Source organism: Sinocyclocheilus anshuiensis, unplaced genomic scaffold (genome assembly GCF_001515605.1).
Source record: "Sinocyclocheilus anshuiensis isolate Anshui unplaced genomic scaffold, SAMN03320099.WGS_v1.1 scaffold1472, whole genome shotgun sequence".
Classification (NCBI taxonomy): Eukaryota; Metazoa; Chordata; class Actinopteri; order Cypriniformes; family Cyprinidae; genus Sinocyclocheilus; species Sinocyclocheilus anshuiensis.
Window position 1 is genome coordinate 978,073 of NW_015542453.1, and position 17,335 is coordinate 995,407.

Below are 17,335 nucleotides of genomic sequence, written 5' to 3' on the forward strand. Positions count from 1 at the left end.
ACCAAAACAAAGTTACTGGGTTAATCTTTTTCACGTTTCCTTGGTTGGTAGATGCACCAGGGACCTGATTATAGCACTTAAAACCTGGAAAAATCCGATTTTCATGATATGTCACCTTTAAAATTTAACCATGCCATTAAAAAAAAAAAAAAATTAGGTTTTTAATACTTCATTGTAAATGCTTAAGTCCAACACAGGAAACAAGATCACAATATTATCTATTTAAAAATATATAAAAACATTGCAATATGACAAGTGGTTTCAATTCCAAAATCCTACAAAGTCTTTATATTCTGTATTATATAACGTTTCAACCGTTTTCTTTAAATAAGGTGCAGTTTTTAATACTTTACTATAAATGCTTGAGTCCAACATAGGAAACAAGATCTGTACTACAACAACATTTGATTAATATTAGTGCCTTGAGAGGCATGACCACTTTTACCCACAAGTTACACAGAGAAGTGCTTGTGTCTGACAATAATTGCCATTGTTTGCAGATTTTCCATGTTATCATGCAAGTGTGCAGCAGTGAAGCACTGTGTATCTGTCTTTGCCAGGACAGCAGTGAGGGGAGGGAGGATTTCCAGAGGCAGCCAGACGAGGTAGCGCAGTGGTGGGGTGAATGGAGCAGCTGGTCCACCTGTTCCCGTACCTGCGGAGGAGGAGTGCGCTCTCAAGAGCGTCACTGTCTGCAGCAGAGGTACGCCGCTCTCAGATATTACACAAGCTCATTTAGATCTAGCTCACCCGAGGAAAAATGACCCTCTGATTCTGTACTAATCAGAAGTGACAGGTCTGATGCATTGTGCAAGGTTCTCCACTATGGGTTGAGAGCTGTCAATTTGACCCTGGTCTGAACCCACTTTTCACACCGGGTAATGTCACTCACGATCAACTTGAAGGTCACAGAATTAATTTAATGTGGGATTATTTGGCCTTGAATGCACAGTTTCTCTTTCATGTTGTTTGACTTAATTAACAAGATTGATCTGCAACTTGTTTACATTTAATTTAAATGATTTCATTTTTAAATGTATTTTTACATTTGTAATCAATTTATTTAAATGTATTATTTGTTTTAGTTTATTTTAAGCAAATAGTTTATTAATTTTCTCCAAAGAAAGAGAAAATATGAAAATCGAATTTCTTCCATCCATTAAAGATAATGATTTAATTTTTAAATGTATTTTTACATTTGTAATCAATTTATTTAAATGTATTATTTGTTTTAGTTTATTTTAAACAAATAGTTTATTAATTTTCTCCAAAGAAAGAGAAAATATGAAAATCGAATTTCTTCCATCCATTAAAGATAAAACGTGTATAGATCAACGTTCCCTTCCTCAGCCTATACCAGAGCACAGACTAGACTAACCCAAGTGAACCCTCACATGAGAAAGGGGGAAATGGGAGAGAATTCCCCCTTGACTAATATCCTCCAGAGCACCCATAGGAATGTCATGTGGAATGAACATCAATCCACTGGCCCACATGACACAGGGAATTCTGCTCAGAATGACAAACTTATTTATAAAATGGCTTTTAGAGCAAATGGAGATTCCACTGGAGATAAGGGCCCTAGCTGAGCCAGTCCAGCTGGCTCCCATTAGCACTTCCCAGTATGGTGGAGGCAGCGAAAGGTGTGTGCGTGGGGGGAGGGGACAGAGAGAGCTAGAAAGATGAGGAGAATCATGTATGGAAACATTTAGAGGGATCCCAGTGGCATATGCTGTGGATATGGATGCTGGTTACCAGTATGGGATGCTGAAGTACTCCTGTTACCGGTTAACTAGTTTACTGCCTAAAACTATGTGGAATTAATCTGAAATAAAAAATAAAATAACGAAAATGAAACTAAACAAACAAAAATGAGAAATATTTCTTTGGCAACTAACCGAAATACAGAAATAAGTTGAAGCACTAAATTTAGTAACTGGAAATAAATGAAAACTAAACAACTAAAATAAATAAAACCCAAATAGTAATATTTAGAAAAGAAAAACAATAAAAATGACAAAAGCACATAACAAAATGACTAAAAATTAAATAAAAATGAAAACAAAGTATAAAAAATTAAAAGCTAATTAAAAATATTAATAAAACTATAACAGTATATAAATTATATTAAACTAACACTGGTCCCCAGCTGGATAAACCATCCTGAACTGGTTTGGTCGAGTACTGGTGTAGGCAGTTTTTATTCAGTAATAATGATAGAAAAGTAGAAAAAGGACGGATTTTCAAGGGATATTCATGTTATTTATTATAATTTTTTTTTAAATCATCTGAAATGTTTGATATTGGATATTTAATTGTGCAGCTCATTTCCTCTATGTTTACATTTATATCGCCTTTGCACTCACTTAAAATGTATCTTTAGAAACAACTAATCATTTATTAAATGTTAAATACAATCTATAACAAATCTGAAAATGAATATCATTTTTTTAAATGTCGAGATGCCTAAATTCACTGAAAACGACTTATTTAAGTTTTAATGTTTTATTTTATTGAATTTATTTATAATATTTTTAAGACAAAAAAATTTATATCGGCTATGTCCACTGTAACAGTAAAATCATAATCAACTTAGGTAGGTGCATTCCTAGAATTTTGGATATCTGCAGATCATTTCATGAATGAGTAAAAATTGAATGTCCCATCAAGATCTGGAGGTCTTATATACAGATAACCCTTTTTCAGACTGACGTCGACCCAAAACATCAACAGTTCCTTCTGCACTGGACCGTCTAAACAGTATCAGCTGTGTACAAATCAGGTATGGCCAAAAGTTTATGAGATCTTCATAAAGATGTTTGTGCATAATTAAAGGATAACCCATAATAATGTGAATACTCCATCCAAGCCATCTGGCATAACTGTGCATTTTTACACATGTTGGCTTGAAGCTCTAATATCTGCAGGCTGTTTGACCTGCTGCCTGGCTCACGAGCTGTGTCTTTATTGTTGTCTGGATGTTTGCCTAGCCGTGCCCAAACAGCAGAATCAGCTTCAAACAGCACCAGTGCTCTCAGTTCAATGCCAAAGCCTTCGGCAGGAAGCACTATGAGTGGGTTCCACTTTATCCGGGTAAAAAAACGTCCCTCAGAGTTTTCTTTTTCCACCTCTTTCTCTCTGTTTTTTTCAGATCGCTTTAATTTGCTCTGCTTCCTAGTCTTTCAGCCTTTCAGTGTTTTAGACTCTTCTGAATTTCTTGTCTTGGCCCCTGGCCAGCTCTATTATAGCTCACAGATGCCCCTTTAGGATTATTTCCTCAGCCCATAGTCCCTTATGTACAAAAGAGGCCTCTCAATTCCATAAAGACCTATTGTCTCTAGAGGAATTCTCCAAAGTCTAGATCGTAATGATGTTTTGCTGATGTCACCTCCTGTTCAGATGATTACATCAACATCTCCAATAAGCCATGTGACCTCCAGTGCACCACAACCACAGGAGAAAGGCAGCTGTCGGTGCCTGCCCATGATGGGACGTTCTGCAGGGACGGAGTCTACCAGGGTGTTTGCATTGAGGGCCAGTGTCAGGTGTGTCAGGATAATATTTGGTGAAAAGATTATTCCAAGCTTCAAGCAGCCAAGGTCATGTAAGTTGAGAAGGTTACATTAAGGCTATATATTAAGGATGCTTGACATTGTAGCCAAAGCAGTTTTGCAATTGACAATCGCTTTATTGGTTGATAGCGATAGGTCTTGTAAGAAGAAATCATGAATTGCCATCAATTTATTCTAAATGTAAAATGTATAAAATCTAAAACCAGACATAGAAACATGGAATCTGTTGAGCTGAAATTGATATATTATATTAATTTATATAAAATATAAATTATATATTATTATATTTATTATTAGTAATTACAGTAGTTATACACTATTATTTACAATTATGACTTATATATTTTTGTAATGTTAAGGCTATAGCAGACGGGTAAATAGACAATATTGAAATATCCCCTAATATTAAAATGAATGAAAAAAGAAAATGAAAAATGGATATTCGTTTTGAGATTTGCTAAAGATTACATTTAACAGTGTTATTAAATTATTAGTGTTTTTAAAGATGAACTTTGAATGGGTGTTAGATGACAGCAAAGGTAATATAAGTGTAATAGTAGAGGATATGAGAATGAATAATTAAGAATCTTCTAAATATGAGGTACTGTATGGGTCGGTGAGCATGATCTAATGGGACAGAGATCAGGTTTATGTTATTCTGTAAAAAAAAGATCACATTTGCCCCGTGTTTGTGAGGTTATGCTCAGTGCTAACTGTTCTATTCTCTTGGTTGCAGGTGGTAGGGTGTGATGGGAAATTGTATTCCAGTAAAACCATAGACAAATGTGGAGTCTGTGGTGGAAACGGAGGTTCTTGTTATCGTGTCTCAGGATCTTACCGGAAAGGGATCACACAGTTAGGTATACCTTATGTTAGCATTAAGGGTTGAATAGACAGTCTCTGGCCAAATTTATTACCTTTTATCCATTTATTTTATAAATTAAAGGGATAACCAAAATTGATGGATTCAGCCAAGAATTTAAATTCTGTCATTACTTGCTGACCCTCATATCATTCCAAGCCTGAATAACTTTCTTTGTTCTGTAGAACATAAAAGAAAATATTTTGAAGAATGTTGGCAACCAAACAAGTTTGATTCCCATTGACATCCGTTATATTTTTCGACATGAGAACTCGAAACTGTTTGGTTACCAACATTGTTCAAAATATATTCTTTTATGTTCCACACAACAAGTAAAGTTATACATGTTTGGAACAATATCAGAGTGAGTCAATAATTACAGAATTTTATCTCTTTAACAAAGATGTCTAATTTGACACACTCATTAAAAACAAACATTATGTACAAATAATTAAATGTAACAGATCATTTCAAATGTTTTCATTTGTCATTGTTTCTTTAGGTTATGTGTTCATAACCAATATACCGGTTGGTGCTACTGATATCCAAATCATAGAGCGGCGGAAAACTGAAAATATCTTGGGTAAGAGTTTCTTGGGTTGATCTGTCAAAATTCAGGTGGGCAAAGAGAAAAGAGAAAAAACGATGAAATGTATCTTTCATCATCTTCTAGCTCTGTCTGATGAAGCTGGTCACTTCTTCTTCAATGGGAACAGTGTGATTGACAATCCACAGAACTTCCATGTTGCTGGGACAGTCTTTAAGTATAGGAGGCCGGCTAACCTCTTCTCTGATGGCTTTGAGTACATCATGGCTCAGGGTCCCACCCATCAGGCCCTGAATGTCATGGTAGGTATATAGGTATGTAAAATCCTCACAACCATGTTTTTATTTTTATCTCATATGTAAATATCTCAGACAGCTGGTATATAGTATAATTTTTGTCTTTTTTAAGTACCTGTTTTCTTTTTGTTCAGTATTACAACCTCAATGGAAAGATGCCTCACATCACATATGAGTACACAGTTCCTCGAGCTCCGGAGCTGAGGGCGGCACCTCCCATGGTCTCTACCCCTGAGCAACCTCAAATAAGCAACCTGATGTCAAAGACATCCAAAGACCCATCACCGGCAGAGCAGAAGGTGAACATGTCCTCTACGGAGCTCTCCTCCACTCATAATGAAATCGAGGCTCGTAAGGAGTATGGAAAGAAAGGCAACCAGAGCACTTCACTGGGACCTCAAGATAATGTGGATGTGCATGTGGGTCATGAGGAGCTGTTGTGGGAACTTCAGGCGTCTGTAAACTTCAGTGAGCTGCCTGGTCTGGTATTGTTTAGACCTGCCAGTGAGGTCCTCCAGAACGAGCTAGATGATGAAATGCACCATCTTGAGGCACAAGGTAGTTTTGGTAAGTAAGCTTTAGGGTTCATTCATTGGCATTTCACTCTAGAGGATTTGGTACGGACTGACTGGGTTTGACTGACCATAAAGTTTAGCTTCAGTTGATTTGTGTTTTGCTTGAAAACTGCTTTTGGGTCTTTTTGGAAAAAGGGTATTCTTTTCATATGAACTACAGTATGGTTCATGATTGATGTAAATGTGGGAACATTTTGACAATATGAAACATGATTTCAAACTCAGGTAAATGTAGTGTAAAAAAAGTGAAAGCAACATCAGTGTCAGAACTTGAATTTAAAGAGGTATGGTATAAATGCATATATTTTTTAGTCTATGCACTGTAACAGAAAAAAGTTCTGAAAAGTATTCATAGTGCAATAATTAAGTGTACTGTACAATAATTCAATTATAACTAATTCTGGATAATTGTATTAGAGTTAATGACGGATGTAGCTACCGATATAAAATAATTTATTATTATTAGCTATACTAAAGAGTTTATTAAATACATGTTAAATATGCAAATATATATAAATATGGTGTATATATATATATATATATATATATATATAATTCAAAAGTTTGGGGGCAGTAAGATGTTTTTATGTTTTTGAAAGAAGTCACATGCTCACTAAGTCTGCATTAAAAAAAAAAACAGTAATATTGTAAAATATTATTACAATTTAAAATAACTGTTATTTTTATTTGAATATATTTATTAAAATGTATTTTACTCCTGTGATGGCAAAGCTTACTACAGTCTTTAGTGTCACATAACCCTTCAGTCACTATAATTTGGTGCTCATTTCTTCTACAAGTTGAAAAGAACAGCAGTTATTTGAAAATAAATATTTTAAATTATAAATGTTTTTACTGCCTTTACTGTCACTTTTGATCAATTTAATGTGTCCTTGCTCAATAAAAGTGTTAATATCTTTTTTTTTTAAATCTTGCCGAACCCAAACTTTTGAATTGTAGTTTATATTTTGTTAAATACAGAGTACATTCTGTAAGTCATCTAAAATATCCATTTTATATTTAGTTAATGTACTGTATATATTGTACATAAATTGTATGCTATAAAGAAAAGGCTAAGACTAAGATGTCATGGATTGATTGACTGATTGATTGATTTCACATTTAAACATGCTTTGCTGTTGTCCAGGCCCTGATTCCAACCTGATTGATGGTGATTCGTCTAGTTCCAGTGACTCCAACCACACATCTACACCGGTGCTGAAGAGTCTCTTCTATGATGGAGCGTCATGGCCCTCAGGCTCCAGACAGCCCTGTAAAGACGGTTCTGCACTCACGGGTTGTGCCATACTCAAGCTCAACTCTTCACTGGACAACAGCCTGACACTGGAGATCTACCCAGGCAACCTGGACATGCACAGTCCAGATGGAGAGTCTGTATTTGAGGCCAGGACTAATGACTCAACAAGCCACCAGGCCAACCTTCTCCAGCTCCACCAGATGGAGCCAGTGCAAACCCCCCACAGCGAGAGGTCAGATGGAAGGCATATGAGTGTATTGAGCCTTTAGATGAATGCTCTGACATATTTATTGCCACGGTCTGGCTTGAGTTGTTATGAATGGAAATGTGCACCAATCTTTCAAAATGTCATTGCATCCTTTCCACAGATGTGCTTGTTAGGGTAGAAAAAGTTAGAAAGGTTTTTCTTTCCAAGCCTTCAGTTCTCAAAAGGCAAGTTAACATGAAATTATTAAAAATAAATTGACCTTTTCTTAAATTATGGATATGTAGGAACTCGGGGGATTTACATTTTCTGCTATAGTAACTGTATTGATGATAATGTAGTCCAGTGAATCAAATTCTTGTTCGGACTTAAGCAAACATACAAAGTGTGAAAGCGTCAGGGTGGGTAATTTCAAGGTCTGAGTTATAAGTGCACTCTTTTTAGCCTATGTACTGTAAAATAACAAGCTTTAATTTTTTTTATAGTTATATTTTTGGCTTTTCTAGCTGTATTTGGGCAGTTTGAATTGAGACAGGAATCATGTGGAGAAAAAAATGAGGAGAACAGAACTGGGAAAGGACCACAAGACAACTCAAACTTAGACTGGCCAATTCCTATCTTACCTTATTCACTTAAATGGCATATAAACTCTTGTAGCAATTTCTTAGGTGTATATTTTGTCTTGTCATAAATAAATGACTAATTCAGAAAAAAAAAAATCCAATTGGATTGGATTATTTATTTATTTTTGTTTTGGCCAGCCAATATTTTCACTGGTCCGACCACAAAAGAATGAACATTTTCTTTTTAGCAATGAATTTTTAAATATATTTCATATATTTTACTTTTTTAAATAGATAAAGGTTAATTTTTGTTTCTATATTAAGCTTATTTTTTTGACAAAACAATTTACTTTGCAAAACAATTTGAAACAATGTGCAGAATTATATAGCTATAATGTAACTGTAATTTATCTGTTACTATTAAGTGAAAGCAACAAAAAAATTTCTATGCTGTATGATAGCATATAAAGGCCTAATTTTCTTGTTAAAACAGACTTGTTTTTCCTTGTGAAACTCATGAAAAACATTGTTTTAACATTAGATAAGAAAAATATAATATATGATATTTTAATTGTGTGACATAAGTAAAAGTTGAAAAAAAAAAGAACCAGCACTGATCACCATCTTTTTCTCATTCTCTTTTCTCCTACTCCAGCAGTAATGAGTTTGAGGTGGAATCTCTAGATCGTGATATCAGCATGCCTGACATGTACAGATGGAAGGTTTCTGCGTATGCACCCTGCAGCTCAACATGTACAACAGGTGAAATCACAAGCACACACAGACAGTGCGACACATTTGCAAACACACAACCAACCTGACACTATACACTGTGTCTGTAGGCATAAGCACATCTTATGCCTTATGTGTGAATTATGACGGGTCAGAGGTGGATGAGAGCTACTGCGACGCTTTGACAAGACCGGAGCCCACACATGAATTCTGTACAGGGAAAGAGTGCCTGCCCAGGTTTGTTACTGAAAACTTCATGCGATTATTTGAGTTTTGATATAATTTGCTTTACTATAGGTAAATTCATAGGTGTAGATGTTTGGAAGCCGTAGATGCTGTTGATGACAGATCTTAAGTATCTGTATTCTGAGGCAGGTGGGAAACTAGTCGCTGGAGCGAGTGTTCCCGGACATGTGGAGAGGGGTTTCAGTTCCGCACGGTGCGCTGCTGGAAGATGATGGCGCCGGGATTTGACAGCTCTGTTTATGATGAGCTGTGTCAGGCTGTGGAGCTGCAGAAGCCCATCACACGGAAAGCCTGCAAGAGCAAAAGCTGCGGTCCGCAGTGGGAGATCTCAGAGTGGTCTGAGGTCAGTGTGTAAAGGCTTTAGTATCAAGGCTTTGTTTAAAATCTTCATGTGAATTGAATATTAACCGCCAAAACTGATGCCTTTATGCACATTTAGCTGTTTTGATTTTAGTTCAGTTTATTTGTGTAACACTTTTCACAATACAAAATGCTCCAAAGCAGCTTTACGAAGAAAACCCTTGTGAAAAAGAAGTAAAGTTAGCATGCTTTTAAAAAGAGCACCTATTACAGAAATATTATACTTTGAAAGAATATGTGGTAACACTTTATTTTAAGGTGTCCTTGTTACACATTACATGTGCTTACTATTAAAATAACAATTAATTATGCATAATTACATTAATACCATACCCAGACAGCAACATAGTGTTGGCCCAGATCCGGCCCACATCTGGCCCATGTGAAATCCATGCGGGCCAGATGTGGGCCGGATCTGGGCCGAAACTGTCTGCTGTCTGGGTAGTTACTATTGCAAGTAACCCTAAACCAAACCCTAACCATATAGTAAGTGTATGTTAATTAATATTACTCCGTACTTACATGTATAATTACACTGTAACAAAGACACCTTAAAATAAACTGTAAATCGTGTGTGAACTGATTTTTTAATTACATGGTAACTGCAAATGAATGTGAATTATATATATTTCAAAATGTTTTGAATTCGTTTTTATTTTTATATTTCCCATTTGCATTTTAAATTTTAGGTAACACTTTAGTATAGGGACCAATTCTCACTATTTACAGGTTGCTTATTAGCAGGCCTATTAATAACATATTTGTCAGGATTATGGACCGGTTTTGCCCCTGTTTCTGTTCTGGTTTTTCCTTATTTGGTCATGGTCCTGTCCTCATTTAGTTTGATTATGATCATATGCACCTGTGTTTCTCCAATTATCCTTTGTATTTAAGTCTCTGCCTTTGCGTTCAGTGTTTGTCGGGTCTACTTGTTTTCTACGTGTGTTGCTTAAGCTCCTGTTGTGGATTATTCCAAGTGTTTCCTTGATTAAAGACTGTTAAACATTTCCTCGTGCCTCCAGCGTGCTCCCTGAACAGCGTAGCGTGACAGTAGACCCGACCGAAAACAGTAACCTCCGTGTCTACCCTCCGTTCTTTGTTTCGTTTTTTTATACAGTGTCCTTTTTTTCCCGTGGTGTCCATGGATCCCCTCCTTCGTTCGGAATTCCTCCTCCTCCTGCTGGAGCAGGGGGACAAATCTCTCGAGGACCATACAAGACTGTTCCTGTTGTTGGCTAACACCACCAGCTACCCGGACGACGTGCTCTGCTCATTCTATGACGCAAGCTTGAACACCGTAAGCAGAGCGCCGTCGTCCGAAGATGGTCCTCGAGAGGATTTCGCCGCCTTTGTGGAGTGGACTCTGGCGAGAAACGGATTGCCATTCACCATCTGCCCCGTGGATGATCTCGCCAGATCCGCTCCTGACCCAGAGCCCAGCCCACCATCTCCCCGCAGTGCAGAGCATCAGCCCGAGCCCACCGATGACGGAGAGCCTATTCCCACCGCGATCGATGAGCCAGCGCAAAGCTGAGCGACTGAGCGGAGGATCGCCCCGGAATCAGAGCCTTACCTGTCAGACCAGGTGCGAGAGCCGGCAACAGTGCCGAGAGGGAGCAAGCCGTGGACGGTGAGAGCGCGGAGTGGAGCTCCGCCAACCGCCCTCCCACCCGCTCCAGCCTCGTCTTCCGTTGTCGTCTGACAGCCCCTCTGCTTTCCCTCAGCCCACCATCAGCATGGTGCGAGCTCCGCAGGACTGCCATCCTCCAGCGTCGCCGTGGCTGGAGTATCCCTTGACTCCACCTCCAGCCTCCGAGGCCCGGACTCCGCCTCGGCCTGTAGACCCAGCTTTTTCACCTCGGCTCCTAGCCCGGACTCTGCCTCGCCCATAGACCCAGCGGCTCCACCTCGGCTCCTAGCTCCCTCACCTCCACCGTCACCCGTTGATCCACCAGCTCCACCGGGCTCCCTCGTCCCTCTGGCTCCACCTTGGTCGAGTGTCGACCCGCCATCGACTCTGGACTCCGATCCTCTGGTTGCACCTCGTCGCTCCGTCCCACCGGCTCCATTAGGCTCCTCCCTCCCACCAGCTCCACCTTGGTCCTCAGTCACTCCGGCTCCGCCGTGGATCTTCGGATCTCCGCCTCCGCCTCGGTCGCCAGAGTCCTCGGTTCCACCCTGGCCCCCCGGATCCTCGGCATCCCCCTGGCTTCTGGTTGTCTGTCTGTCTCCGCCTCGGGCTCCTCCACCGCCGTTTCTCGGCCCCCTGGAGTCAGTGGCCATTCCTCCTCCCTCCGTCGGCTCCACCGTGGGCTGTCATCATGGCTGCGACCTGGGTCCCGCCTGTATCCTCCTGTTCCAGCTCCCTCCTGTCGTCTCCCTGGCTCCTCCCTCCGTTGTCACCTCCCTGGTCTCTGCCCGTTGTCCTCCTCCCGGATATCCGTCCTCCTCCTGAGCCTCCTCCCAAGCTTCCACCTATGCCTCCCTCTGTTGTTGTCTACGGCGCGAGGACCCTGATTAAAGACTGTTAAATGTTTCCTCGTGCCTCCAGCGTGCTCCCTGAACAGCGTAGCGTGACAATATTGGCGGTTTATTAGTACTTATAAAGCACATATACTACATGAGCATATTCTACATCCCTAATCCTACCCAATACCTAAACTTAACGACTACCGTACTAACTATTAATAAGCAGCAAATTCGTAGGTTATTGAGGCAAAAGTCATAGTTAATGGTTTGTTAATGAGAATTGGACCTTAAAATAAAGTGTGTATTATATATTATAATAGTTTTATTCTTGTTTTAGTTGTATTTTGTATTTAATTTAGTAAACTAAATTAAAATGAGAACTAGATGAAATAAAAAGTTTTTATATTTTATTATTTTTCCGTTAACGATGATCATATTTCAAGTAATTAATTTTTTACATTTAAAATGTAAATGAAGTTTCAGATTTAGTTTTAATCAAGACCCAACAGTGAGTCAAATGCAAAAGTTTTAGTTTAGACCCACTAGTGCTTCAAACGCGACAGTAATGGTTGTTTGTCATTCTGACAGTGTTCAGCGCGGTGCGGTGGTCATGGAGTGAGGAGCCGTGAGGTGCGCTGCTCCATGGAGGCCAGACTCTGTAACGAGTCCACCAGACCGGTCAGCCAGAGAGAGTGCGAGGGGCCGCCCTGTGACCGCAGGTGGACCGTCTCTGACTGGGGGCCAGTGGGTTTCAGAAAATGTCCTGTAAAATATGACAGAAATTTAAATCATTAGATTGTCTTTTAAACATGATGTTATGTGTCTTTGCTTCTCCCTCTCTCAGTGCTCAGGGCCGTGTGGGGAGGGCAGGATGAGACGCTATGTGGTGTGTAAGAACAGCAGTGGGAAGTTGATTTCTGATGGCCAGTGTGATCCAGAGCTCAAGCCGCTGGCCGTGCATCCATGTGGAGACAAAAACTGCCCCGCCCACTGGGTGGAGCAAGAGTGGGAACAGGTGAGCTGCCCCTATGTACTGCAGTTTATGGTAACGTTTCCCATCCATCTCCTATGCATTGCTATTTTAGCATTATTTATATGCTATTATAGTATTCATCAATATTTTGAGTTTGTATTTTTATATTTTTATATTTTCAGTTTTCATTTTCGTTTGTTTTAGTAATTATGTTGTGTGCTTTTATCATTTTTACTAGTTTTTTGTTTTTTATATTTGTTTAGCTTCAATTTATATTTATTTCAGTTTATTTCTATTAATTGTATGGCACATATTTCAGTTAATAAGTTAAATAAACTTAATAGTTTTATAATATTTTTTTCATCTTCATTTCAAGTAATGAATTAATGAATTGGTAACACTACAATAAGGTTCCATTTGTTGACATTAGATAACTACATTAGTTAACATGAAATAATAATGAAAAATACTTGTAAAGCATGTATTAATCTCAGTTAATATAAATTTCAACATTTACTGCTGCATTATTAAAATCCAAAGTTATATCTGTTAATATAAAAAAATGGTCATGAACTAACAATGAACAGTTGTAGTTTTATTAACAAAGATTAATAAATACTATAACAAATGTATTGCAAATTTTTAGTTAATGTTATGCATTAATTAACATTAACAAATTAACCTTATTGTAAAGTGTTACGTACAATTTTAATAGTTTTTGTTTAATTTAACAATAACAGCACAGCTCCTGTGTGTTTAATGAGCTGTTTACTGTAGTATTTTGTCTTGAACATTCCCAGTGTAATGCCACATGTGGCCGTGGGGTGAAGACGCGTCAGGTGGTGTGTGCAGGGCTGGAGGGTGGCGTCTTCAAGGAGTTCCCTGAAAGGATGTGTGACAGATCCCTCAGACCTGCGGACAGTGCGGCCTGTTTTGAGAGACCCTGCTCCAAGTGGTTCACCACATCCTGGTCCCAGGTTAGGAGGGGTTATTATGGTTTACCTGGTTTGGCTTCTTATTAAACTTTTTATGTTCTACAGAATTGAGGGGGTTTATGCCATGTATAGTGTATTCATTGCATTGGGATGTTGACACATTAGGTTCATACAGTGAAAAGTATGATATAACACTATGTATTACACAAAATATTTCTTATGCCATTTTTAAACAAATATTGTGTTCTTCAAATCAATGTAATTTTTTCATCGAGTTCATGTTCAGCATCCTACTAGTAATTTAATAAGGAAGCCTTACAACTGTAAGACATAAAGTCACGTAGTGGGAAATAAAGTCTCGGTCACAATGATAAGAAATCAAGTCACAATTGTGAGACAAATTGCAATTGTGAGATAAGTGTGCTACACAGTGTTGGGGAGTAACAAGTTACATGTAACAGAATTATGTAATTTAATTAGAAAATAAATGTAACTGTAATCTGTTATAGTTACTGAGGAAAAAATGTGTAATTAAATTACAGTTACTTATGAAAATGGTTACAATTACAAAGGGGGATTTAATTGATTTAAATAGGATTTGAATAAGAATAAGATTTGAGTTCAAAAACGGCATCATAACTATTAAAATATCTTATGAATTTAAATCTGTATTTAACCTCAAAAGTTAAAAGAGGTGCTAAAGTCTGATTTTGTGGTGGCTGTGCTTTAAAATGAAATTATTATCATTTTAATTCGAGTGAAGAAGGATTTTGAAAGTCTGACAGTAATTGGTGTTGAGTCCTACTGTAAGGTTAACCCTGCTGCTTTAAAATGTTTAACAGTTGTTCAGTTTGTTTGAAATTTAGAAAAGTAATCAAAAGTAATCAAATGTAATTAGTTATATTACTTTAATAAAGTAATTGAAATGTTTACACTACTTATTACATTTTAAAAAGGGTAATTTGTAATCTGTAACCTATTACAACCTTCTCCAACATTGGTGGTACAATTATTAGAAATGAAATCATGTGAAAAGATATAAAGTCAAAATAGTGAGATAAAGCCACAATTATGAGATATGGGAGTTAATTGCAATTAAGAGAAATAAGGCACAATTATAAGAAACTGCGGGATTTAAAGTGCCCCTATTATGGATTTTTGAAAATTATCTTTCATGCAGTGTGTAACATAGCTCTAAGTGAATGAAAACATCCTGCAAAGTTTTAAATCTGAAAGTGCACCGTGTGTATAAAGTTATTGTCTCTCAAAATAAAGAGTCGATTCTGAATCATTGAAACGAGTCGTTTTTAAAACGAATCCCAAGCCGTTTCATTTTGACAGCAACATGAAACATTAGCATGTTGCCCGCCCACTTGTTGGTCTTTTAGTATTGGCCTGAATGAAAATGCAAATTCATTCTTTGCCACTAGGTGCCAAAGCGGTAAAATAGCGGTTTCCTCGGTAACGCTGAACACAAAGCAGCACTGCTTACAAAGGCTGCTTTATCAGGCATTATGAAATGAAAATGAGACCAATCGGACCAATCACCGCCGATTAGCGTCACGCAAAGGAGGGGTTTGGAAAAATGAATCGTTAAACAAATTGTTTGGGAGTCGTTGAGCAAATAAGGTAAAAATAAATGCATATTATAAGACAATGAAAGTGTTTTTTGACCTTGCATGTATGTCAATCTGTTGTTGGGGACTCCCAAAACCAAAATATGAACCTTTCATTACCCATAATAGGGGCACTTTAAAGTTGCAATTATGAGTAATTTGTGTGAGACAATATAAAGTTAAAATTGTGAGATAAAGTGAGGACTCATGAGATGTGAGATTTAATTGCAATTACAAAATAAAAAGCTGCAATTACAAGAAAGTTGTAGTTTTGAGAAAATAAATAAAGTTGGGAGGCAATATAGTCAAAATTGTGAGAAAAAGATTTAACTGCAATCATGAGAAATAAAAGTTGCAATTTCAAGAAAAGTCACAGTTGTGAGAAATAATGTTGCAGTTACAAGAAATAATATCTTAATTCTGAGATGTAAAATCTCAATAGTGAGCTCAAGAACATATTCTATGTGAACGCCTCCTAAAGCTGCAGTCATTTCACAAGTGAAATTCAGTCATTTCAATAAGAATCCGCACATGTGAGTTTCATGTGAGAGCAAAAAAATTTCCCCACATTTTTGTTTGTGTTTAAGTTGCTCATACAAATTTGCCTTGTTGACCAACAGAAAGCTTGGTTTAAAAGTGACTTTTGCACATCACTTTGAGAGTGATTTATCTGTTCTGGATAATGGCTCATTGAAATGTTTGCCTCTCACATGTGTTTGTGTCTGTGCCCTGCAGTGCAGTAAGACATGTGGGATTGGAGTGCGTGTGCGAGAGGTGAAGTGTTATCAAGGAGAAGAACTGGGCCATAGCTGTGATTCAACACTGAGACCAGAGGCCAGGCAGAGCTGTGAGGTGCAGCCCTGCACTACTGAGCCACCAGGTACTGTTATAGCAAACCACAGCACTACATGTACAAACTAACTGAGGTCTCCCATCTAAGCTTGGCTACGCATTGCAGACTTTCAACAAGACAGGCCTTGAGTGAGTTGAAAAGAAATCCAATCTATCTTTATTTGGAAAGATGCTGTAAGGACGCACCCTGGCATGGCTGTTATTTGATCATGCCAGTTGCAAGTAGTTTATGCTGTACCTTTTAATGAAACACAGCAACGAGTGCGTGTTAAAACGCTCGGCTCAATTAAAAGCACATGTGAATCTATCTTGGCTCAACACAAGCTAATTCCTGTGAAATTTAGACCAGATTAATGCTTTGTTGTTTTTAATCTTTGCAGGGCAAGTGCATCATGCATGTCGTCAATTTGGCAGCTAGTTTTGTGTTTTTGGACAACAATGACATTCCTTGTTGTGCATTAGAGATTTAGTAGGGAGAACATGGTACAGTCCTGCGGTTGCTGATGTTCATTGAGATCTACTTAATGCATGTTTCTTGACATCTCTGCAAAGATTTGCCTTACAAGGGTGAAGTGTGTACACTATCTATCTATCTATCTATCTATCTATCTGTTTAACCTTCATCCTTCCCTCGGGTCATTTTGACCCAGAATTTTCTTTTAGATTTGTTAAAAAAATGAGTGTTCACCTGAGTGGTGCAAGTCTTTGTGACTTTTGTTCCACTTGAATTTGGAACACACAAATAAAAATTTGAGTGGATTTGAGGATTTATGTGGCTGTAATACATAATTTTTTTTACAAATCCTTCCCTCGCGGGTCATTTTGACCCAAACCATAGGAATGAATGGAATGTCGAAAAAACATTTTTATTATTTTTTTAAAATACAAAATCTGACACAATTATATCCAAACGAAGGGCTGAGGCTAGAATATTTCCAAGGCAAAAACACTTACATACCCCCCCCACCCACGCATGCACACACACACACACACACACACACACAAAATAAAAATCACCAAAATAATAATAAAAAAAACCTACATAAACATTAAGAAAAAAAATTATAAAAATAGATCAATATAAACTCTCTGGACCAAAAAAAAAATAGTTTCATATTAGGCCTTCGGGTCATTTTGACCCGCGAGGTAAAGATTTGTTACAAAACGTGGGGGAAGGATGAAGGTTAAGCATTTGTCATGAAATTTAGTTCAGAATATCAGAATACTAAAAAATATTACAAAACAAAAAAGAACAATGCTGTTCAACTCTGTTA

The 17,335-nt window shown here is 37.8% G+C and overlaps 1 protein-coding gene across 1 annotated transcript in view; it reads left to right on the plus strand.

Moving 5' to 3' along the window:
• Window positions 1-16,190, plus strand: part of LOC107693699 (ADAMTS-like protein 2) — a 20,035-nt gene extending 3,845 nt beyond the window's left edge. Inside the window, exons 2-18 of the mRNA XM_016493165.1 lie at window positions 561-703; window positions 2,707-2,782; window positions 2,991-3,093; window positions 3,400-3,545; window positions 4,309-4,432; window positions 4,937-5,017; window positions 5,108-5,283; window positions 5,412-5,844; window positions 7,000-7,342; window positions 8,537-8,640; window positions 8,721-8,847; window positions 8,986-9,199; window positions 12,274-12,429; window positions 12,530-12,700; window positions 13,459-13,635; window positions 15,945-16,089; window positions 16,168-16,190. Coding sequence (XP_016348651.1) covers window positions 561-703; window positions 2,707-2,782; window positions 2,991-3,093; window positions 3,400-3,545; window positions 4,309-4,432; window positions 4,937-5,017; window positions 5,108-5,283; window positions 5,412-5,844; window positions 7,000-7,342; window positions 8,537-8,640; window positions 8,721-8,847; window positions 8,986-9,199; window positions 12,274-12,429; window positions 12,530-12,700; window positions 13,459-13,635; window positions 15,945-16,089; window positions 16,168-16,190 — 2,742 coding nt within the window. The remainder of the gene's footprint in view (window positions 1-560; window positions 704-2,706; window positions 2,783-2,990; window positions 3,094-3,399; window positions 3,546-4,308; window positions 4,433-4,936; window positions 5,018-5,107; window positions 5,284-5,411; window positions 5,845-6,999; window positions 7,343-8,536; window positions 8,641-8,720; window positions 8,848-8,985; window positions 9,200-12,273; window positions 12,430-12,529; window positions 12,701-13,458; window positions 13,636-15,944; window positions 16,090-16,167) is intronic.
• Window positions 16,191-17,335: the final 1,145 nt, after the last annotated feature.